The 19,330-nt window shown below is 43.3% G+C and overlaps 1 protein-coding gene across 3 annotated transcripts; it reads right to left on the bottom strand.

Moving 5' to 3' along the window:
• Positions 1 to 457: 457 nt before the first annotated feature.
• Positions 458 to 19,319, bottom strand: cdk16 (cyclin dependent kinase 16). 3 transcript variants are annotated; one of them, XM_085145971.1, is made up of 17 exons: positions 19,169 to 19,318; positions 17,958 to 18,152; positions 15,096 to 15,248; positions 13,209 to 13,327; positions 11,540 to 11,668; positions 10,531 to 10,587; positions 10,126 to 10,240; positions 9,936 to 10,030; positions 9,795 to 9,857; positions 8,831 to 8,954; positions 6,996 to 7,116; positions 6,715 to 6,812; positions 6,386 to 6,491; positions 5,016 to 5,058; positions 4,847 to 4,937; positions 4,688 to 4,765; positions 458 to 4,594 (listed from the first exon to the last, which is right to left on the bottom strand). In XM_085145971.1, exons 2-17 carry the CDS (start codon positions 18,079 to 18,081, stop codon positions 4,557 to 4,559), a joined length of 1,554 nt encoding a protein of 517 aa, XP_085002097.1. In that variant the 5' UTR covers positions 18,082 to 18,152; positions 19,169 to 19,318; the 3' UTR covers positions 458 to 4,556. The 3 variants fall into 3 exon arrangements, with proteins under 3 accessions (XP_085002097.1, XP_085002098.1, XP_085002099.1); XM_085145972.1 differs by lacking the exon at positions 19,169 to 19,318 and adding an exon at positions 18,594 to 18,825; XM_085145973.1 differs by lacking the exon at positions 15,096 to 15,248 and having other exon boundaries at positions 19,169 to 19,319.
• Between the last annotated feature and the right edge of the window lie 11 nt (positions 19,320 to 19,330).

Below are 19,330 nucleotides of genomic sequence, written 5' to 3'. Positions count from 1 at the left end.
AATCACGCCCACCTTTATAACCACAAAGTCATATTTTGAAACCCCAGGTAACGTTTATGGGAATTCTTGACCATTCTTCCAAAAGCACATTTGTGAGGTCGCACACTGATATTGAAAAGGCCTGGCTCCTGGTTTCCACTCTGATCCCGAAGGCGCTTTATCGGGCTTGAGGTCCGGACCTTCCTACAAAATTGGGAACATGATGTCTTGGTGTGCTGAAGCTTTAAGAGTTTCTTTGACCTGAACTAAGGGGACAACGCCACACCATAATCCACCCTTCGGCACAATGCAGTCAGACATGTACTGTTGTCCTGGCAACACGGCCATGGAAGTGATGGAAACACCTGAATTTAATGATTTGGATGGACGAGTGAATATTACAGTACAGCGTACCTGTTAACTGTAACATCAAAGTAGAAACACTAATAAAGTCTAATAAACAAACAGCCAACACTGATAATAAATAAAGAATTTTAATATTTATGTACTTTAAATATATCCAGTATACATGAAGTAAACATAATTGTACACAATAACAGGATATACTTTCTTTTTCATACTTGGACTCATATTTCAAGTATGCAGATCCATTATAGCATCAGATATGTCGCAGTGCTTTCTTGGCAAATGGAAGATTATTCAAATGAACAGCATAGAAGTTATCTGGAAGAATCCCATCATGCAGTGCAGTATATTGCAGATAACTTTGGTATGGTGTCGACCAAAACAAAGCATGTTAGTTCATTTACAAAAGCAGAGAAAACAGCATTTGCATCTATGTGGACCAGAAACATGCATGTTTCTCCACAGGTCACTGAAACGTTCCTAAACACGACAAACGTAGCAGACATGAACCCTGCTGCTGCCTCGCTTTGCACGATTTTGAATGATTCTTGTTTGGTTTAATAATTCATGTAAAAGCGAAATGTCCAAATCTGAACAGCGGATTTGAAGTTTAGCATCAGGAGCACCGGCTTTCAATTTTGAGGACGTTAACTTCCCTCTAAAAGGCATCAAGTGTGTTTTTGTTGTATGAAATAGAGGCAAACTGAAGATTTCATACACTGGGATGTACTGCTCCCATCACAGAGCCGTGCAAACTGGATCTAAGCAAGAGGACGCATATGTACACGTACAGTCTGCCTACTTCCACAAAGCAGCACGATATGGGCACATTTAACAAAGCTGCCAGTTCAGGGTCTGTGAAACGTTTGGTTTGTGGTGGGAGCAGCACACAGCTTTTGATTTTAATGACGTCTTTTTGTTGTTATAAATGGAGGCTATTTAAAGAAGGGAAACTAATGGCTTCATACATCACAATGTACTGTTCCCTTCCCTGAGCTTCAGTAACTGGATACTATTAAAATGGAAAAGAGAGAGAAGACATGTACATGTGAAAATACAGCGTTTGTAGTTTGAGAACCAGCCCAGTCGGTCTTACGTGCACCTTTTAATAAAGTAGTACACGCCATTGTATGATGAAACACACAACTCAAGTGATGACTGCTGAAAATGTACCTGTAAAATGCTGTCCTGAAGGATTTCTGACCATTTCGCTTTAATCTCAGATTAAAAAAGTGCTTTTCTTTCAACAACTGGGACGTAGCGTGCTCCTGAGTTCTTTTACATCATTTCATTTTCCTAAAACCAAAAATGCAGATCGATCAGTGACCTCTGAAGAAACATGCGCTCTGAACTTTCACATCTATACGCCGTTTCCTGTGCGATTGAGCAGCAGCTGAGGAACAACAACACTGCAGCGTGCAGATTAAAACCTGTGATTATCTCTAATAATCAGTAACTCTGTACACATTATTACTGTAAACCCAGTCAACATTAAACTACTGACCACATCAACGGTTTAGAGTTACATTCAACAGTCATTTGTTTTAACCCAGCATTAGCACGGCTCACAGAAGCTTCACCTTTAGTCTGACTCTCCCCCCACGTCACATCACTTTGAACACATTTAAGTCCTAAAAGAAAAACACACAGGTTGCAGTCAAATAGTCAGTTTTCCTCAGGAAAGGTAAGCAGCTAATACCCATGCCTAATTTGCAACAATTATATGTAATTAGGTCAAATAAAACAGCCACAGGGAAGGTTGTAGTGTACCTCAGTTTGCATGGATATGTTCTCTCTTTGTGCATTGCTGTGTTGCCAGCTTTGAGGGTTATTACTGTTACTTCAGAGATACTGAAAGCCTTAGACAAAGGTTGGTGAGGAAGTCTGTATTTATACTCTTCCTGAAACAGAACACATGGGACAAAATAACCAAGACGAGATTTTTGCATCGCTGGAGACAGAAACACCAAAGCATCTGCTGCCAGTTTAGTGTGTGAGCAGTCTGAAGTCCTTATAAATCATCCTTTTGTAACATGTTTCACTGAAGTTAAGGAAAAGTGATTAGAAAATTACACATGTGATCATTTTTTTGACCATTTGACTGCAGCCAGTGTCCAATTTTATTCACAGAAACACAGTAAACACTCTGAATTACTACCTATAACGGCAACTCACCTCCACAATGTTTTATTGTTTCGTTTCAATGATTCGCGGGGAGCAAAAGTCTGAATATTTTCAGTCTGATATCTTTTTCTGGTATTTAAAAAAAATGTACACCTCTAGAATCCATTCTAACTTTTAAAGACTTCAGACTTCTGCTGCCGTTCAATAAAACAATCAAACATAAAGGAGGTGCGCTCGTTTACGGGCACTGGGTGTCTCTAACCTCCCACAAACATACAACTGTATGCAAGATTTTTACAGCAGATTGAAAAGTCAGCTTCCTCTGAGTCAAACGCCTTGTTCGATGGTTATTATTGTCTTATTATTTCTCTATTGCTAAGATTTCTTCACAGCTAAAAAATAAAGATTCACATCAAGAACAGCTTATCTCTTAAAAATATGAACACTCTTAAAACTGATAAAAATACAAAAAAAATGAAATAAAATTAAAAACTGGCTTTTTGAAATTACATCTGTTTTTGAAGGGATGAAATCTGAAAACTACCTGAAGGTTATATGAATCCCATCCAGCGACACCTGGACTCTGTGCAGGGGAAGATTAGCTCTCAATGAGGATGTGAATCTCTTTAAAATGTTCTTTTGCAGTCTGTTTCCACACGGGCTAAAAACTACGAGCTGCAAAAAGTGCTTTGTGAAAGAGAACGCGATGATGCGCGTAATTTGCCATCAAAAATTGGGAATTTCCTATGAAACGCGCAACAGACAATCGGCTGACTGCTGGTTGAGTCTGTGCAGAAACACACTTGTTTGCTGCTGTTTAAACAGAATTAGCCAATCAGAGCCCTGCATTTTCCTCTGACATGTCATGGGGTCTAATGAGGCAAAGGCATCACACTTTTTAACAGTCTCCATGACTAAAAAAAAAAAAAGAAAACCTACTTACTGATCTCCAATAAACACAAAAAAACAATAAATAAAACTCCAGTTGAATTAAATTCTGTGATAAGCTATATACGGCAGATTTATGGTGTTACCGTCTCTTGGTATTAATATATATATATTAACAGTATTACAGTATAAAGTTCGAGTGTACGACACACACATGCAGAACAGCAGAAATCAGGTTCACACTTTCAAAATAAAAGCAAAGGTTTAAATTTCCACAGATGTTGTGTTTGGCTTCTCCTGCAGGCTGTTTAATAGTAACACTGAAGTGTAAAATGTAACACTGTAAACCGAAACACAATCGGCAGCTCGACACAGATAAGGAGACGGCTGAAGAGCTGCGGGTTTAAAACAGAACATTCGTCTTCAGCCTTTAATGTGAAAACAGCCTGTTTTCCTCTCGCTGCAGGGTCGACGTTACTCTGACGGTTTCATCTCGTGTTCGGTGGCACGTTAAAAAAATATTTTAATAAATCAAGCTGTAATTTAGGGAAAACTTTGGAGTCAAAATGTTTGAATTTTTGTTTTTTGTGTTTAACAAACTGAATTTTTATTGTGTTTCATCAGGTGTTATTAAAGTTTAAAGCAGGTACAGTTCAGCACGCTGGGACTGGATCGTGGCTTCAGTTTAACACTGACTTTGCTGCCGCAGATGTTCACACGGGTGATATGACGTATACAGCTGTATACGGCTGTATACGGCGTTTCCATGACAGCAGAGCTGAATTCCAGGTTTTCCAGGACTTTCACCGACTTGATATTTATGCGTTTAATCTGTGCAGTGAAAATGGAAGACAGAACCTCCTGGAGAAGCTTTTACTACTATTCACCCGTTCATCTCCGAGGTGTACCAAGGTGAAGCTCTGAAGCCTGTTTCCTTTAGTCACAATAATCTGTGCTCTGATTGGTCGGGTAGCTGCAGCGAATCATAATTTCCTCTCTGTGTAAACAACAGGCTTCATCTTCTCGTCATAAATAATAGTAACTTCTGTTTTCTTCTACTCTGTTGCACTTGCTGTTAGTCAGTAAAGTAACTTGCAGTAAATCCTCTAGGAAAAAAAGCATCATCATCATCATCGTCACTTCCTGTCCTGTCAGTTTCCCTTTGTTTGTCCAGCAGCAGACTCCGCCTCTCCACCATGTCAGAAAAGCATACTCCGCCTCCTGTTTGGACTGTTTGCTGGACAGAAAGACAAAAATAGACGATGTCAGTGTCAGACGAACCCAGCAGGGAGCCACGTGGCTCCGCCTCCTTCCCCACACAGACTGTTACCTGGATCCGGGGCTGCTGCTGTTGGTCTCATCGTTTCCTTTTCAAGCTGAATCTCTGGCAGGGTGAAGATGGACGTCGCTGAAACAAAAGCAACCACAGCGCCTCTGTGACGTTACCGTAACAACAGGGACCAAATGGGACCAGTAACTTTAAACTTACTGTCAGGAAGTAACTTCACTCTCTTTCCAAGGTTACTGAAGTATGAGTGGTTCATCGACTCGTCTGCAGAGATCCTCTTCTTCCCCTCAAACTAAAGTTTAGATAAAGTTTAAACTTAAAATTTTTATTTTCCCATCATATAAATGAACACTGTGAGAGGTTAACTGACCTGTAGGAATTCGGACAACAGCTCCACTCCATCAGTGCTGAGCCTGAACACAAAAACACAAACTTCGTTATCTGGTGCAGTGAGCCTTTAAGATTAATGCACGTCTGTGTGCAGCTGCAGATCTGGTGACTTAAACTAAAAGTAAAGAGGAAGGCTCTGTGGAGGCCACTGCAAAGGAATCACACGGATCCTGGTGGGTCAGCAGTAGGGGTGGGTTTTTATAATCGATTTATCCATTAAAATCGATTCTGGCTTGGATAAATCGATTTATTAAAATCCTGAATTGATTTTTTAATATAAATTTATTTTGCCCGAAATGCCAGAATCTCAGGTGAAATCTCACAAAATGTCAACAACCACCAAACAGCTAAGACAGTAAATGAGAGCAGGAACACGGATTCTGCACAAAGACTTAAACACACAGCGCGACCCGCGGATCAGAATCAGTGAGATGTGACTTTCTCACGGTCGGGGCTGAAAGCCGACAGCTCGCTGATTCTGATCTGTCGGCGGGTCCGCGCTTTGTGTTCACGCCCTTTATGCGCTGATTCTAAAGCTGTTAGTTTGATGTCTCTCCAAACAATATTGACCGAACCAGCAGCAAAAGAAGATCCAAACTAGCTTCACATAAACATCGTCATGTATTCACTCTGACGTTTACCGTTTTGCTTCGACCACGATGCACAGCTCTCTCTCTCTCTGTACTGTTTTCTGCATTATTCGCTTGCTCGTTACGCACAAGTCTACCGTAGTTTACAGGCTGTCGGCCGACTTTTTTTTTTTCCCTTTTACATTCTTCCGAACAGAAAACCTAATTTCTGCCGTTCAATACTGAACAAATTTAAACTTTTTAAAATTATGCAAAATGCAAAACGCTCAGCCGTGTCTGTAATAAAACCGCTGTAACTTCAGAGGTGATGTTCATGTGTTGATTAATGGTTTTCTTTCGTTTTTGATGTACTGCAGAATATTTTTATAAAATCCCAGAACAGGAAAACCTTCATGTTTTTCTGTTTTTTATCTTCAGCTACTTTAACACAAAGGCCTCTGCTGTGATGCTCACACCTTTGATAAAGTCTTGGTGTGTCAGCTTCCTTTTTATAGATACAACAATATGTAAATGTACTGATCTGAATTATAATATTTCTGACTGTCAAAATTTCCCAGATTCAAATCGAATTAAATCGAATCGTGGATCGAATCGATTCGGGACCTTGTGAATCGGAATTGAATCGATTCTAGAAATCAGTGACGATACCCAGCCCTAGTCAGCAGCAACAGGCTGGACGTATGGATGAGGAGGCTTAGTGTTTTAACCCCCGGCTACAAAAACATGTGTAGTTACGGTGTACATGTGTGCAGCTCTGCACCTGGGAGTGTGGTTACTCAGTCTCTCTGCTTTGTATTGAGGATAGTTAAACGCCACAAACTCCTCATTAGAAGTGATTCCAGGCCAGGTCTGCTCTGTGGGAGTACCTGCACACAAAATACATACGAGGTTTATTATAAATATAAATTCAAAAGCTTAACAGCTACTATTTCTTTGAAACATACATTTAAATTAATTTACAAAATAAAGCTAAAAACAGCAGCATCTGGTGAGACGTCCCTCCCACGTCCAACCTGAGGCATGCTTTTAATCAACAGAGGTCGACGGTGTCCTCAAAAGATTACGAAGTAGAAGATGATTGGTTCTCACCCAACAATTTAAAGATAAAGTGAAGCTCCTCCTCGACTGTGGAACCAGGAAACAGAGGTCGACCTGTCGCCATCTCGTAAAAAATGCAGCCAACACCCCTAAAAACAGAAAAGCAGACAAGCGCAAAGACACGCGCACACGGCAAGAGGTTCGTCTCATCAGATGGTTTCACCATAGTTGATCATTTCACAACAGAAGAATCGATTTTTTAAAAATGTAATTTATCAAAGTTTCTAGTAGCAGTACTACAATAGAGTAGTACAGTGTACTGCATCACTGACCACATGTCGATGTGAGTGGAGTAGTCGGTGCTGCCCAGCAGGATGTCAGGTGGTCGGTACCACAGCGTCACCACCTCGTTGGAGTACGTCTTTGTTGGGATCGACTTTGCTCGAGCCAAACCTGAAACACACACACACGTGTCATTAAAGCCTCATCATCACTGTCTTTACACTGATTCAGATTACATTTGTATCCTAACAGCTAAAATAAATGTATTCATTCTCCGTAAGGACCACGACTCACACGGCATTTTAAATACTTCCTGGGCGTTGCATTACAAACAGAGTGACTCTGCTGTCCTGAATTCACCGAGGAGGTCATCCTGTCTCTGGTTGTGGAGGTCAGACGTGTGTCTGTAATCCTGCCAAACTGCACAGAGCAAATCCATGTCTCTGGCTCATCGTCAAAGTCCAGGCGTAAAAAGGAATCGGTCGCCCTCTGTGTCGTTAACCGCCTGAAGCAGTTTTAATATCCGATCCTCACAGGAACCAAAAATCGACTCTGTTCCAATAAAACTGTCTCCACAGGTAATACAGGAAGAACGGCTCTCTGTGATAAATAAATGAAGTGAAGGTCTGAGAGAGGTCCCTGAAGAACTTCACATCTTCATCACTAACATGACATAACTGCCAGCTGGTTGGAATGACAACAACAACAAGATGAAGAAAATCACGAGGTTTAGTGATAATCGTGGAGCTGGAGAGGCAGGGATTCAGCCGGGGCTCCCACTGGCCAAGCGTTCGGTCTGCAACTTAATAAGTAGCACTTGTTGTGTGTGTGTGTGTCACAGATGGGCTTGGCAACAGCTGAGCAGCTCTTCACACACAGTTGATTTGGTCTTTTACTTTCTTGTAATCCTCTTCCAGTGTCTTAATTTTCTCTCTACGCAGCTTCACTGAAGTCAGAAGTTGAGAATAAATAAAATTTGATATTTTGTTTAGACAAGCAAGATGTTCCTCCAACCAATAAATAACGGACTTGACTGTCGGCCCAATTCTTCATGTTTTGTTCCACCTTCAGAGCCAACTGGTCTTGTTTTCTTGTTTGCCTTTTCCTTAGTCTTAGCGTGACAGGTGCCGGTAGCTCACGCTTACATCATTACACATTTACATCACTCAAAGGTGCGTTTTGCACAAGAGAAACCTCAGACGCTAAGATTTAAACAGTAGAGGTGGGAATCACCATACATCCCACGATACGATATTATTGCAATTTTTAAAAATATTTTGCGATATTCAGATTCTGTACATAAAGGTAAACTTTATCAATATTCATTTTCTCTAATATCAAAGTCTCACACTCCGTCTTTCTCTCATTTCAGTTTGATTGTTGACAAACTGAACGGTTTGTATTACAGTCTAGTCCAACTTAACTGAATCAACCATCTGGTACAATTATAGCTATTCTGAACTATGCAGTTTATGAAAACTATGCAGCTCCTTCAGCAACTGAAGAATTTGAAAGTAAATTAAAACAAAATATAATTTTACATTAAATAAAAAAGTTTTAAACTTAATTAAAATAAAACATGTCTTAAATTAAAATAAGTAAACTGTCATGTTTATTGCTGCCAAAAACAAGTTAAACACATTTGGACAGTGAAGGAATGTCAGGATTCTTGCTCAGAAAAAGGATCAACATGCTCTGAAGTCAGAGCACAAAAACCTTTTTGTAACAAAATATCGATTTCTGCTGTCCCTGTATCGATACATTATTAGCAAACAAAATATCACCATACTACACAGTATCCATTTTTCCCCCACCCCTAGTAAATAGGTCCTAACTTTACAAAAAAAACCAACAAAAAAACTAAGACAGTGTCTGCAGGACTCACCAAAGTCTGCTAGCTTGAGCTCTCCTCGCTCGTTGATCAGCAGATTTTGTGGTTTTAGATCTCGATGGAGAACTTTCCTCCGGTGGCAGTACGACAAACCTCGCAGCAGCTGGAAAAGGAAGAGCTGAGGACGGAAACCACTGCAGTTACAGGGAAAGTCGATGAGCACACGATGCAAAGAAAAAACCCTCAAAAACAGGGAAACAAAAAGAAGAAGAATTCCTTCTACTTTTTTTAATTTATTTTTTATCATTGTTTAAAAATCTACCAAAATTAGAAAAGTTAAGGCTACGTCCACACGTACACGGGTATTTTTGAAAACGGAGATTTTCCGTTTTCGTTTTAAAAAATAATCCCGTCCACACGTAAAGGCAGAAATGAAGGAAAACGCTGCTAGGAACATGCCAAAGCAGCAGGTGGCGCTATATTCCTAACCGTGCAGAAATGTTGGCCAATCAGAAGTCTAGAAGCCTCGGTGGGAAAAAGTAAACAAAGCTGGGGCATAGAAGAAGAACCGAGTCGTATGTGTGGAGGGACAGTAACTGTGTGTGTATATGTAAGCATTTAAACACTGCAGAGACAATTAACAGTAACAGTATTGTAGAAATTCATTTCACCGAAACAATAACGTGGCGCACAGTGTGACGTCAAAAAACGCCCACACCTTTGACGCTGCGTTTTCTCCGTTTTTCTCGTCCACACGTAAATGCAAAAACGGAGTTTTAGAAAATATCCACCCTGGCCGGAGTTTTTAGAAATCTCCGTTTTCAGTGACCGAAAACGCCGTTTACGTGTGGACGAAAGGTGCAAACGCATAGAAAAATCTGCGTTTTCAAAAATACCCGTGTACGTGTGGACGTAGCCTCAATCACCAGCAGGTTTGTCACATCAGTTTGTGCCACACACACACACACACACACACACTTAATTTCATTATACTAAGAATAAAACAAACTTTTCTCACTTTGACATTGTGAACATGAATGACATTTCCACAGTCGTCCAGATACTGCTTCAGATCCTTGTCCTGAAACACATGAACGCACACATTCAAACACACCAAAGAAGAAGAAGAAGTTTGTGTATTATTGTGTGCGTTTCTTACCAGGTACTCAAACACCAGTGTGAGGGATTTCTGCGTGTGGATGATGTCATGAAGCGTGACGATGTTGGCGTGTTTCAAATCCTTCAACAGAGACACTGACGAGTAAAAAGTACAAACATGCTGTCATTAGTACTTCTACTACTGTAGTACCAGTAATACTTCTGTTGGTTCAGTGTCAGTGATGCAGTACCTTCTCTGATTGCAGTGCACGGAGCTCCTTCTTCATGTTCCAGTCGAATTTCCTTCAGAGCCACGAGATTTTCAGTCAGTTTACTCCGACCTTTATACACTGTGGCATAGGTCCCCTACACACAGGTGAGACACAGAGAGGAGAGAGGCGGGGCATTTGTTTACTGATTTCTGGAGCCAAAAGCAAACATTACAACAAAAAGAGTGGACTGTCAGGCAAAGCTTTTTACACATAATTTGTAGAAAAGGTCAGAAGACTTTACATGTAGTTAGTAAGTCTGAAATGAGACCTTTAAGGAGTGTCACAGCGCAGCACAGAGCACTTAGATCCTGTTTGTGTTCTTTATTAAACAGTTTCAACGATCAGTCTGACATCAACAGACAGAAGGAGGTAATGTGGCCTCACCTCTCCCAGTTTGTCCAGCTTGATGTAAGTCTCCAGCTTCCCAAAACCAATCTCTGACTGCAGGCAAAGAGGCAGACAGAGGGTTAAAATAACCTGCGCTGGCACAATAAATGCACGAGAAACAACACAACAAACATCCTGCATTACTTGAAACAACAGAATCAGAAACCGGTTTCACACTTGCATCCCCCCCTTACAGACACACAGTCTGCAGCCCAGCGTATCCAAATTCAGGGGCTGCATTTGTAGGCCGATTACGTTACAGTGGCGCGACAAAGGCTGTCCAAATGTCACTAAATAAACGTTTAACATATTTTCAGGCGAGAATGTAGCTGTGTAAACTTCAAATATCTGCTCGGTTTATCAAGACATCACATATTTGTAAAAGCGCTCCGACGTTTTCGGAGACGTCTGTTAGCCACTAGCTGGATAGCTAGCCGGGGTTCAAGGCTCACTAGAGCCGCTGAGAACAGCGAACTCCTGGTACATCGTTTTCAACCCCCCCGCGATCTTTCACTACTCAGGTTAAACATGATCTTTAAGTCAGTTAGATAACTTAAAAATGTTATCGTTTGGCTTTTTTCAGTGTTTTATTTGTTCCTGAGTAAATCGGTTTAGCTGAGATTAAAGTTATAGTTTTCACACAGCTGAATAAACATCACACAGAAAACTAAAAAGTGTGAGATGGTCGAATTTACTCCAATGTCCTGTTATATTTTAGACAGCAAGGAGCAGACGGCCGAGTTTATTAAACTTCACTGAGACAATCTGCAAATTTCATTAAAAGTTTAATAAACCATCATCTTGTCTTTATTTTTAGTTAATAAGAGCAGATGCTGCTGGTCCAATAAGCTGTACTTTCCACGTCCAATGGATGAAGATCTGATTAGTCGACTAATCACAAAAATAATCGGTGACTAGTCGACTATCAAAATCATCGTTTGTTGCAGGCCTGCCCAAAACTGTCCCAAACACCTGCGTGAAAACGAAAAGAAGCAGTTACACATACCAGAGACACTCTACGCAGCCGCCTGCTGATTGGCTGCTCGAACAGAGCTGGACCAATCACATTAAACTTCTCCAGGTAATCGTCTGGAAGACGGATGTCAGCCGGTAACGACAGACGTTTGTTGATGTCCTGAAACAGAGAAGAAACACAACAGAATTCACGTGAACGCTCGCCTTCATCCTCCGCAGCACCTGACAGTTTATTTTCATCAGCAAAGACCTTTTACCGCTGCCGGTAAACGTTCAGTCGTCATGAAAGGAACCGTTTCATTTTAAGATGAAATGTCTGCATTTGATCTGAAGTAGCACTAGAAACAAACAAAGGGCAGACAGCACTGGAAATGCAGGCCCTGAATGCAACCTGTGACCGCTGCAGCAAACTGTAATCGCACCCGAGTCCTCTTAAAGATGGCTGCCTGAGCGAGATTAGAAAAAGAACCCACGAACTCCACAGCTGCTCGTTTGGCTCTCGGTCTCAGGGTGAGACCGACACGGTGAGGAATCCACCTGTGCCTGTGCTTTAATGTAGCAGCAGAGGTCAGGATCTACAGGAGGAGCCCAAAGAAAATACAGGTCTGATGGACCTGATGGACCTGATGTGACCCAGCGGTGGCTGCAGACACATGGAGGTGCCTCAGAGGAGAAGGCCTTTACAAACTAATGGAAGAACAATGTGAGATTATGAGCTGGATCAAGTCTGTCCCCTGACCTGAATCCATCAGAAAACCTTTGGAGGATTTTAAAACAGAAGGCAGAGAAACAAAGCCTCCGGCCAGGAGTCAGAACATCTGTCCACAGATGTGTGACAGACTGGCATCACCCATTAGCCGCGAGGGGAGGTGTGTGTGGGGGGGATGGGGGGTGTCACATCTGCCTGCAAAAACAAAAGCCCACATAGAAAATAAAAAGCTCACAGATGAAAGAGTCCTCGCTCTCTAAGCTGTTTGCTTTCAATCAGCCCACACGTCAGCCTGAGTTATTGTAGCCTATTGGCTCATTTACAGCTTTACCAGCACTGCACAGGTAAACCAGCTTTGTTAAGCACCAGTCCGAGTCTGGCGCTGAAACCAACACATTTGCTCGCTCGTTCCTTAAAAGCAGGACCTGGACCAGCCAGCATCACAGCTGTGCATCTGTACCCGGAGACCAGCCGAGTCTTTCAGTCGTGAAAAAGACGAAGACAAGCTCGCTGACATGTTTGGGAAGCTGCAGGCTAAAGCACTCCGACGCATCTTTGCATCTGATAAATATTAATGTTAGAGAAACACACGGCACCATCTCAGTCGGAGCAGCGTGAAGGGCCTCCGTCAGCAGCTACGACGCGCTGGACCGAAGAGGCAACAAGAAATCTCAAACCACACTTAGCTCTATAACACATTTGGCTGAAGATGTTCCTTTCCTGCAGAGCACGCACGCTGAAACACCCACATCCAAACAACTAAAGAGCCAGAAAACGAGCAGCTGGAGAAGAAAATATCAAAAACAAAACCAACCAAGGAGGCGAAGAGCTGCACCAAAGCGCTAAAAGGTCCTCAAGGCTTTGCAGAAAACAAATAGTGAGTGCTCTTTAAAAACTGGGGAATATCCCAACATCTCTGCTTTACTCGTGTGTGTGTGTGTGTGTGTGTGTGTGTGTGTGTGTGTGTGTGTGTGTGTGTGTGTGTGTGTACCTCAGTAGAGATCTTCTTATTCCTCATTCTGACTTTAACTGGACTCTGAACATCATCAGAAGAAGAAGCTGGATCGCTTTCTCCATCCGAGCTCATTTTCACATCTTCGTGGACGATCTCTGAAAACACACACACACAGTCACGCGCATACAAAGAGTAGAGCAGGCCTTAAATTCCCCATATCACCAAATGCACCGAAACAGGTCCAATCTACAGAGGCTCCTCCCTACAACTCGTCTCAGAAATCCCGTGTCCAGGCAGGTCAGAGCTGTTTTGGTGGCACGACTCACGACTAATCCTCCTCTGCAGTCGTGTCAAAAACAGGAATATCCTGCCTGAGAGTGATGCTGGAAACCCACTCCGCTGTCTACTGTAATTGATTTGTATCAGGATGTACTCATAGCTCCCTGAAAAGCCTCCAGCTGATACAGAAATGCTGTAGTACGAGCACTAACGAGGACTAGAGAAAGAGCCATTTCTCCCATATTAATTCTCTCATATTAACTCGTCTTCATTGGCCCCTTGTGAACTCGAGTATAGAGCTTAAAATCTTTTTCATCACATACAAAGTCCTGAATGAGCAGAGTCCATCATGTCTTAAAGACTTAATAGTATCGCATTATCCCAGCAGAGCACTTCGCTCTCACAGTGCAGCTTATTGTGCTTCCTGGAGACTGCGAGGCAGAGCTGATCTCTTCTATGGCACGACATCATTTCCTGCGACACTCCATAGAATTGGAGGCAGAGCCCTGAGCTATCCGACGTCTCTCCTGAGTCAGAGTCAGACGCCCTCCCTGATTTTAAGCTTTTCTTTTTGGAAACAATCACATTTCGGGCTGGATCAGGTGACTCGAACGCTCCTTGGTCACGTTACACAACTTCTCATATTACGCACCTCTCCTGTGCTCTCTCTTACTTGTTATATGCTGTGATTGCATTCATTGTGTTTCTTCCATCTCCCCACAGTCTCTGCTCTCTCTGTATCTGCTCTGCAGGCCAACCTGCTCAGTGTTTAATCTTATATTCTTTCTATTTCTACGTCGCTCTGCTTGTTCCTGTCACTGCGACCGGTTGCAGCAGATGGCTGTTTAAGCCTGGGTCAGCTGCAGGCAAATTCTTCTTTCTCAGTTCAGAGTAAATGATAAAAAATGGTAAATGGCCTGTATTTGTATAGCGCTTTACGAGAGAGCTGATATGCAGCAGAATGCAACTATGCAGCGCATGTTCTGCACAGTCAGTCTGCAAAAATTTGGGAAAGAATTCATCAGTTTATGGACAACTGTTTATGGCGCTGTTTGGATGACGTGGCTAAGAAAACATCCACAGAGTAGACTTTGCAAATTTACAATTACAAGAAGAAATACAAACATCATTTCTGTGTAAAATGATCGTGCACGCCGTGTAAAACAAAGTATTTTGACTGGTGTGTTTTTATATTTATGGAGTGCATCTCTGCAGCACGTACACTCTCGAGCCCAGAAAAGCCACTTTCATTGACTGGAGCAGAAGTGTAACGTTGCAGCATTCACTCTGCCAACACATGAAGCCACAGCGGCGTGGGACTGTTGTTTTCTGGTGGTGCTGTACTGAATTTAAATGGAGGGGAAGGCCTCTTTCACTGCTCCAGCATTCAGATTTAAACTCACCAATTATGACTTCATTCCTGTTTCACAGCCAACAACTGATCTATGTTTTCACTTCACAAGAGACATTAAATTTAGTTCGTCGTTAAACTCCTCGTCTACATTTTCAAGCACACAGCAAATTCAGCTTCTATTTTTACGTTGATAGATGCGCAGTACATGATTCTACTGTATATGTTCAGCACGTATGTGTGTATTAGTGGTGCAGTACTTGTGCATGTACATGTATTTGCGGCATTAGTACCCAGTCTGGTGGCGTGGTTCAGGTAGGAGCTCAGGCTGCGTCCGAGGCCTCTGGGCTTCCTCAGTGAGGTGCTGTACGACTGAAGTAAAGACTGAACTGAAGAGGATGAAGATCGAACCTTCAAACCTCCAGAGGAACGAAGAGACACCACCTCTGAGGGGAGAGATGAAGGGGCCAAGTGAGGGAAGGATGTGGGGAGGAAAGGAGGTAACAGGAGGGATGAGGGAGGTGTAGGAGGAGGTGAGGGGAGGAGGCGGGTAACGGTTGGTTGATTTGGAAGGGAAAAAAATGAAAGTGGGGTTAAAGGAGAAAAAATAAATTCAAATTAAACAAGTGTTATATTATTGATTCATTGATTGATTGATTGACAGGTCCAAGAGGCAACCAATCAAATCACAGATCCAACCAACCAGTCAGATCAGAGGAGGGAATCAGGCAGGAAGTGTCAGGAATTAAACCAGCAAGCTTCCAGTTACTGGTTTGCTGTGTGAGCAGCAGACCAGTTTATAAAGCTGGTTAGCAGCTGGTTAGTTCTTGACTGTTTTAACTGGGACTAATTTTAATTAGCTGCATATTTAAAAAAAAGAAAGAGGGGAAATAAAATGAATAAATATATTTTATTCATGTTATTTACATACTAAAGCATTCAGCCAATCAGGACAAAGTTCTGCCATCACAGAGGTGGTTCCCTATTGGTGGAGCCGGAGGAAAAAGTCTGCAGCTTACTGCAGTCGCCAAGCTCACGGCAGGTTATGTCACCATGTGACACAGTGACACTCGGCAGCACCAGCGGCCTTCAGACAAATCTTTAACCAGCATGCATCACGGCAAGCCAGCGCTGCACAGCCGCTCACGTGGTCGCCCGAACTACAACATATGTCCAACATGCTCAGAATATCTTTGCCTTATCGGGCTTCACTTTCTCTCACATCCACAGTCAGACTGAACAGTCACACAAAGGTGGCCATCGACTCCACAAGCTTTCAGTCAAGTTACAAGTGAGTTCCCACGAGCTGTGACAATCTGCTGGGATCAAAAACACAAAAATATAACAAACACTATACAGTTGCTGTGGTTCAAATGGAAGCGTGTGATAGGAAAAGCACTGGATACACAGCATTTAAATCCAAGGGGGTGGGATCTGTGTAATTAAAGCTGCTTTTCCTTATTTTCTGTCATATATACATATACTGTTAAAGCAGTCGACGCTAGGGCTGGGAAATTTATCAAGTGTGTGGAACGTAAAGTCTGGAGTTCAAATCCCGGGTAGAGCAAGCATCCAGGCTACTCAAGCCTACTGTGGAACATGAGCGAGGTAATCAAAGGAGCTTGCAAAGAAAAGCGTCTGGACTTCTTTAAGTAACTTGAAGACGTTTCACCTCTCATCCGAGAAGCTTCTTCAGTTCTAAGGTCAAATGGTGGAGAGTCCCAGATATAAACCTAGTGGGAGTTTCCCCCCACAGAGGGACAAAAGGACCCCCTGATGATCCTCTAATCGCCTGAGCCAAGGTGTGAAACTGGGTGTGGGTCCCAATCAGCCAGAGTTTCGGGTGAGCTCATTGTGAAACCTGGCCCCACCTTATCATGTGATTTCCTGAGGTCAGATGGCCCAGGATGTGAGTGGGCGTTAAGGCGTCTGGGAAGAATCTCAAAACAATGAACTCACCTGAAACTCTGGCTGATTGTGACCCACACCCAGTTTCACACCTTGGCTCAGGCGATTAGAGGATCATCACGGGGTCCTTTCGTCCCTCTGTGGGGGGAAACTCCCACTAGGTTTATATCTGGGACTCTCCACCATTTGACCTTAGAACTGAAGAAGCTTCTCGGATGAAGGTGAAACGTCTTCAAGCAACTTAAAGAAGTCCAGACGCTTTTCTTTGCAAGCTCCTTTGACTACGATGACCTGGATAACTGAGAACCTTCACAGACATGAGCGAGGTAAGCATGGAAGCAGTCCCAGCTTAACAAGCTCTGTGTCAGGTGTTGCCGGGACATACTGATGGGAAGTGGGTTACTCTTTGCACCGTGTGACATCAGAAAGCGAGGACGACCCCAACGTGGTCACCACGGAGGATAAACACATAAGCCCCAAACAAATCAGTAGCTAAACTACTGAGCACAAGTCTCCTTTAATAGACCTGTCATGGCAGCACGAGTGGATACGACTGTGATTACAACTGTGTATTGCATTAAACGAACGCGTTGCTTCGCTGTATTCTTATGTGTAAAACAGCATTAGCGTTATTGTTTCCCTGAGGCTTTTTGACTGTCTGAGAACAAATGGGAACATAATTCTAAATGTAAGTAGGCTGCCTTGCAAATTTCATATAACATATAAAGTATTTAACCCTAGAACACTAACGTCGGGTGATGTTCACCCACGCGGTGAATAAAAATCACTTTACCTCCAACACATGACAGTTAGCTGGTTATTTCTCTCTCTCACATGTCAGTAATGTAGGGAAACTGGACAAAGCTCACATGTCCCAGGAATGGGAGCACCAAAGAATTTCCCAGTTTCATTATTTATTTTTAGGACTTTTTTGTTCCACATGTTACCTTTTTTCTCTTCATGACATGTTGTATAAGGGGAAAAATAAGAGTACTTTAATTTCCCGTTTATTGTTGTATGTTTTTATATATATATATAGGTCTCTGTCCATCAAGGTTCAAGACATCTTCTAGGAATGGTGACAGTATATCCAGTGGACAGCAATTTTCCATGCCGATCTCTCATCTCAAGCATGACCTGCACCTGAGCAGCCAGGTGTGTGGCATTAATTAAAGCCGCCATCATAAAACTTGAAAACCCAGCGCTAAATCTCAGTACAGGCCTCTGTTCACACCTGACAGGATTACCTGAGTCGCTGTGTGACGTTGCTTCCTGAGTGATGGTGTCACTCAGTGTCCTGTCCCCTCCCCCTGACCCACCCCTCCCCAGAGTGAGTGACAGCTGCCGTTTGATCTTCCTCATCCTCTCCATTAGCGGGGGCCGAGGGGGGAGAGGGGGACGTGACGCCAAGGGGGGCGGGGCTGCCAGTCTGGAGACCACGCCTGGACAGGTAGAAATAAAAGGACAAAAATGTAAATACCCAAACAGTTGGAAACACCTGAACGCCTCAACATCTGACTCATCATACCTGAATTAGTAGTTATGCATATTCATCTACCATTCATTCACCATCATCATCATCATCACCTGCCACACCACAGCCGAATAGGTCTACCTCACAAGAATCACTCGTCTCACCTGAACATCATCACCTGTAGATCACCTATAGATTCGGCTCACCTGTACATGACCACCTGTATTCATGTCACCTGTATTCAGGTCACCTATGGATTCAGTTTACCTGCACGTCACCACCTGTCATGTCACAGCCGAATAGGTCTACCTCAGGAGGACTGTTCCCATCTGAAGATCCAGTTTACCTGAGACATCATCATCTTTATGCTCATCTCACATTGAAACCACTACATGCACTCTCATCTCACCTGCAGGTAATCGCGTGACACTTAAAACTAATCCCACGGAATACCCTGAAAACGCGGGCACGAGTTTCCACAGGTGAATCTGACGCACACAGGTGAGTGTGATGTTACTCAGTGTTGATGAAAAGACTCGGGGCCTCGGGTTTGTGTAGCAGGAAGTACCCGCACTCACTAATGAACCCAAACAGCCACTTAGATCCGCTTCATGTCACGTGCACACCTGACGGCTAACACCTGGCTGAGTGACAGGACATGTACCTGACAGATGCGTTACGTCACTGCCCGTGGATCTGACGGCACGGAACGGGAACTGAAGCTACGTGTGTGTCCCCGTGGCAGCTGTTGTTTGTGTTCTGCCGCTTCGGGTGTCGTGTCTCCGTGGACCTGCCTACGCCTGTGTGTTTCTGAGCCGGAGAGCCGAGGACGGGAGCCGTGTATTTCCTGCAGTAAACCGTCCTCCTCACTGTTATAAATAGCAGCGGCCGCTCCGCCTCCGCTGCTCCCTCAACGACTCACTCACCATTTGATAAAGACGGTTTTCCGGTTACACGCGAGGCCCGGGGGTGACCGTTACTCACCGGGAGGGTTTATCCCGGTCTGTCCCGGGTTATCCGTGGCTCGGTTCAGTCTGACGGCTTCTCGGATCTTCCTGGCTCCCAGTAATCTGCAGCCATGTTGCTGCTCTGCTCAGCTCCGCTCCTCCGGTGCGTCCTGACGGAGACGCTCACGGCACCGTCGGT

Source organism: Neolamprologus multifasciatus, chromosome 20 (assembly GCF_963576455.1).
Source record: "Neolamprologus multifasciatus chromosome 20, fNeoMul1.2, whole genome shotgun sequence".
NCBI classification, from domain to species: Eukaryota; Metazoa; Chordata; class Actinopteri; order Cichliformes; family Cichlidae; genus Neolamprologus; species Neolamprologus multifasciatus.
The sequence above is the reverse complement of the archived record's forward strand: the minus strand, read 5'-3'. Positions and strand labels throughout refer to the sequence as shown.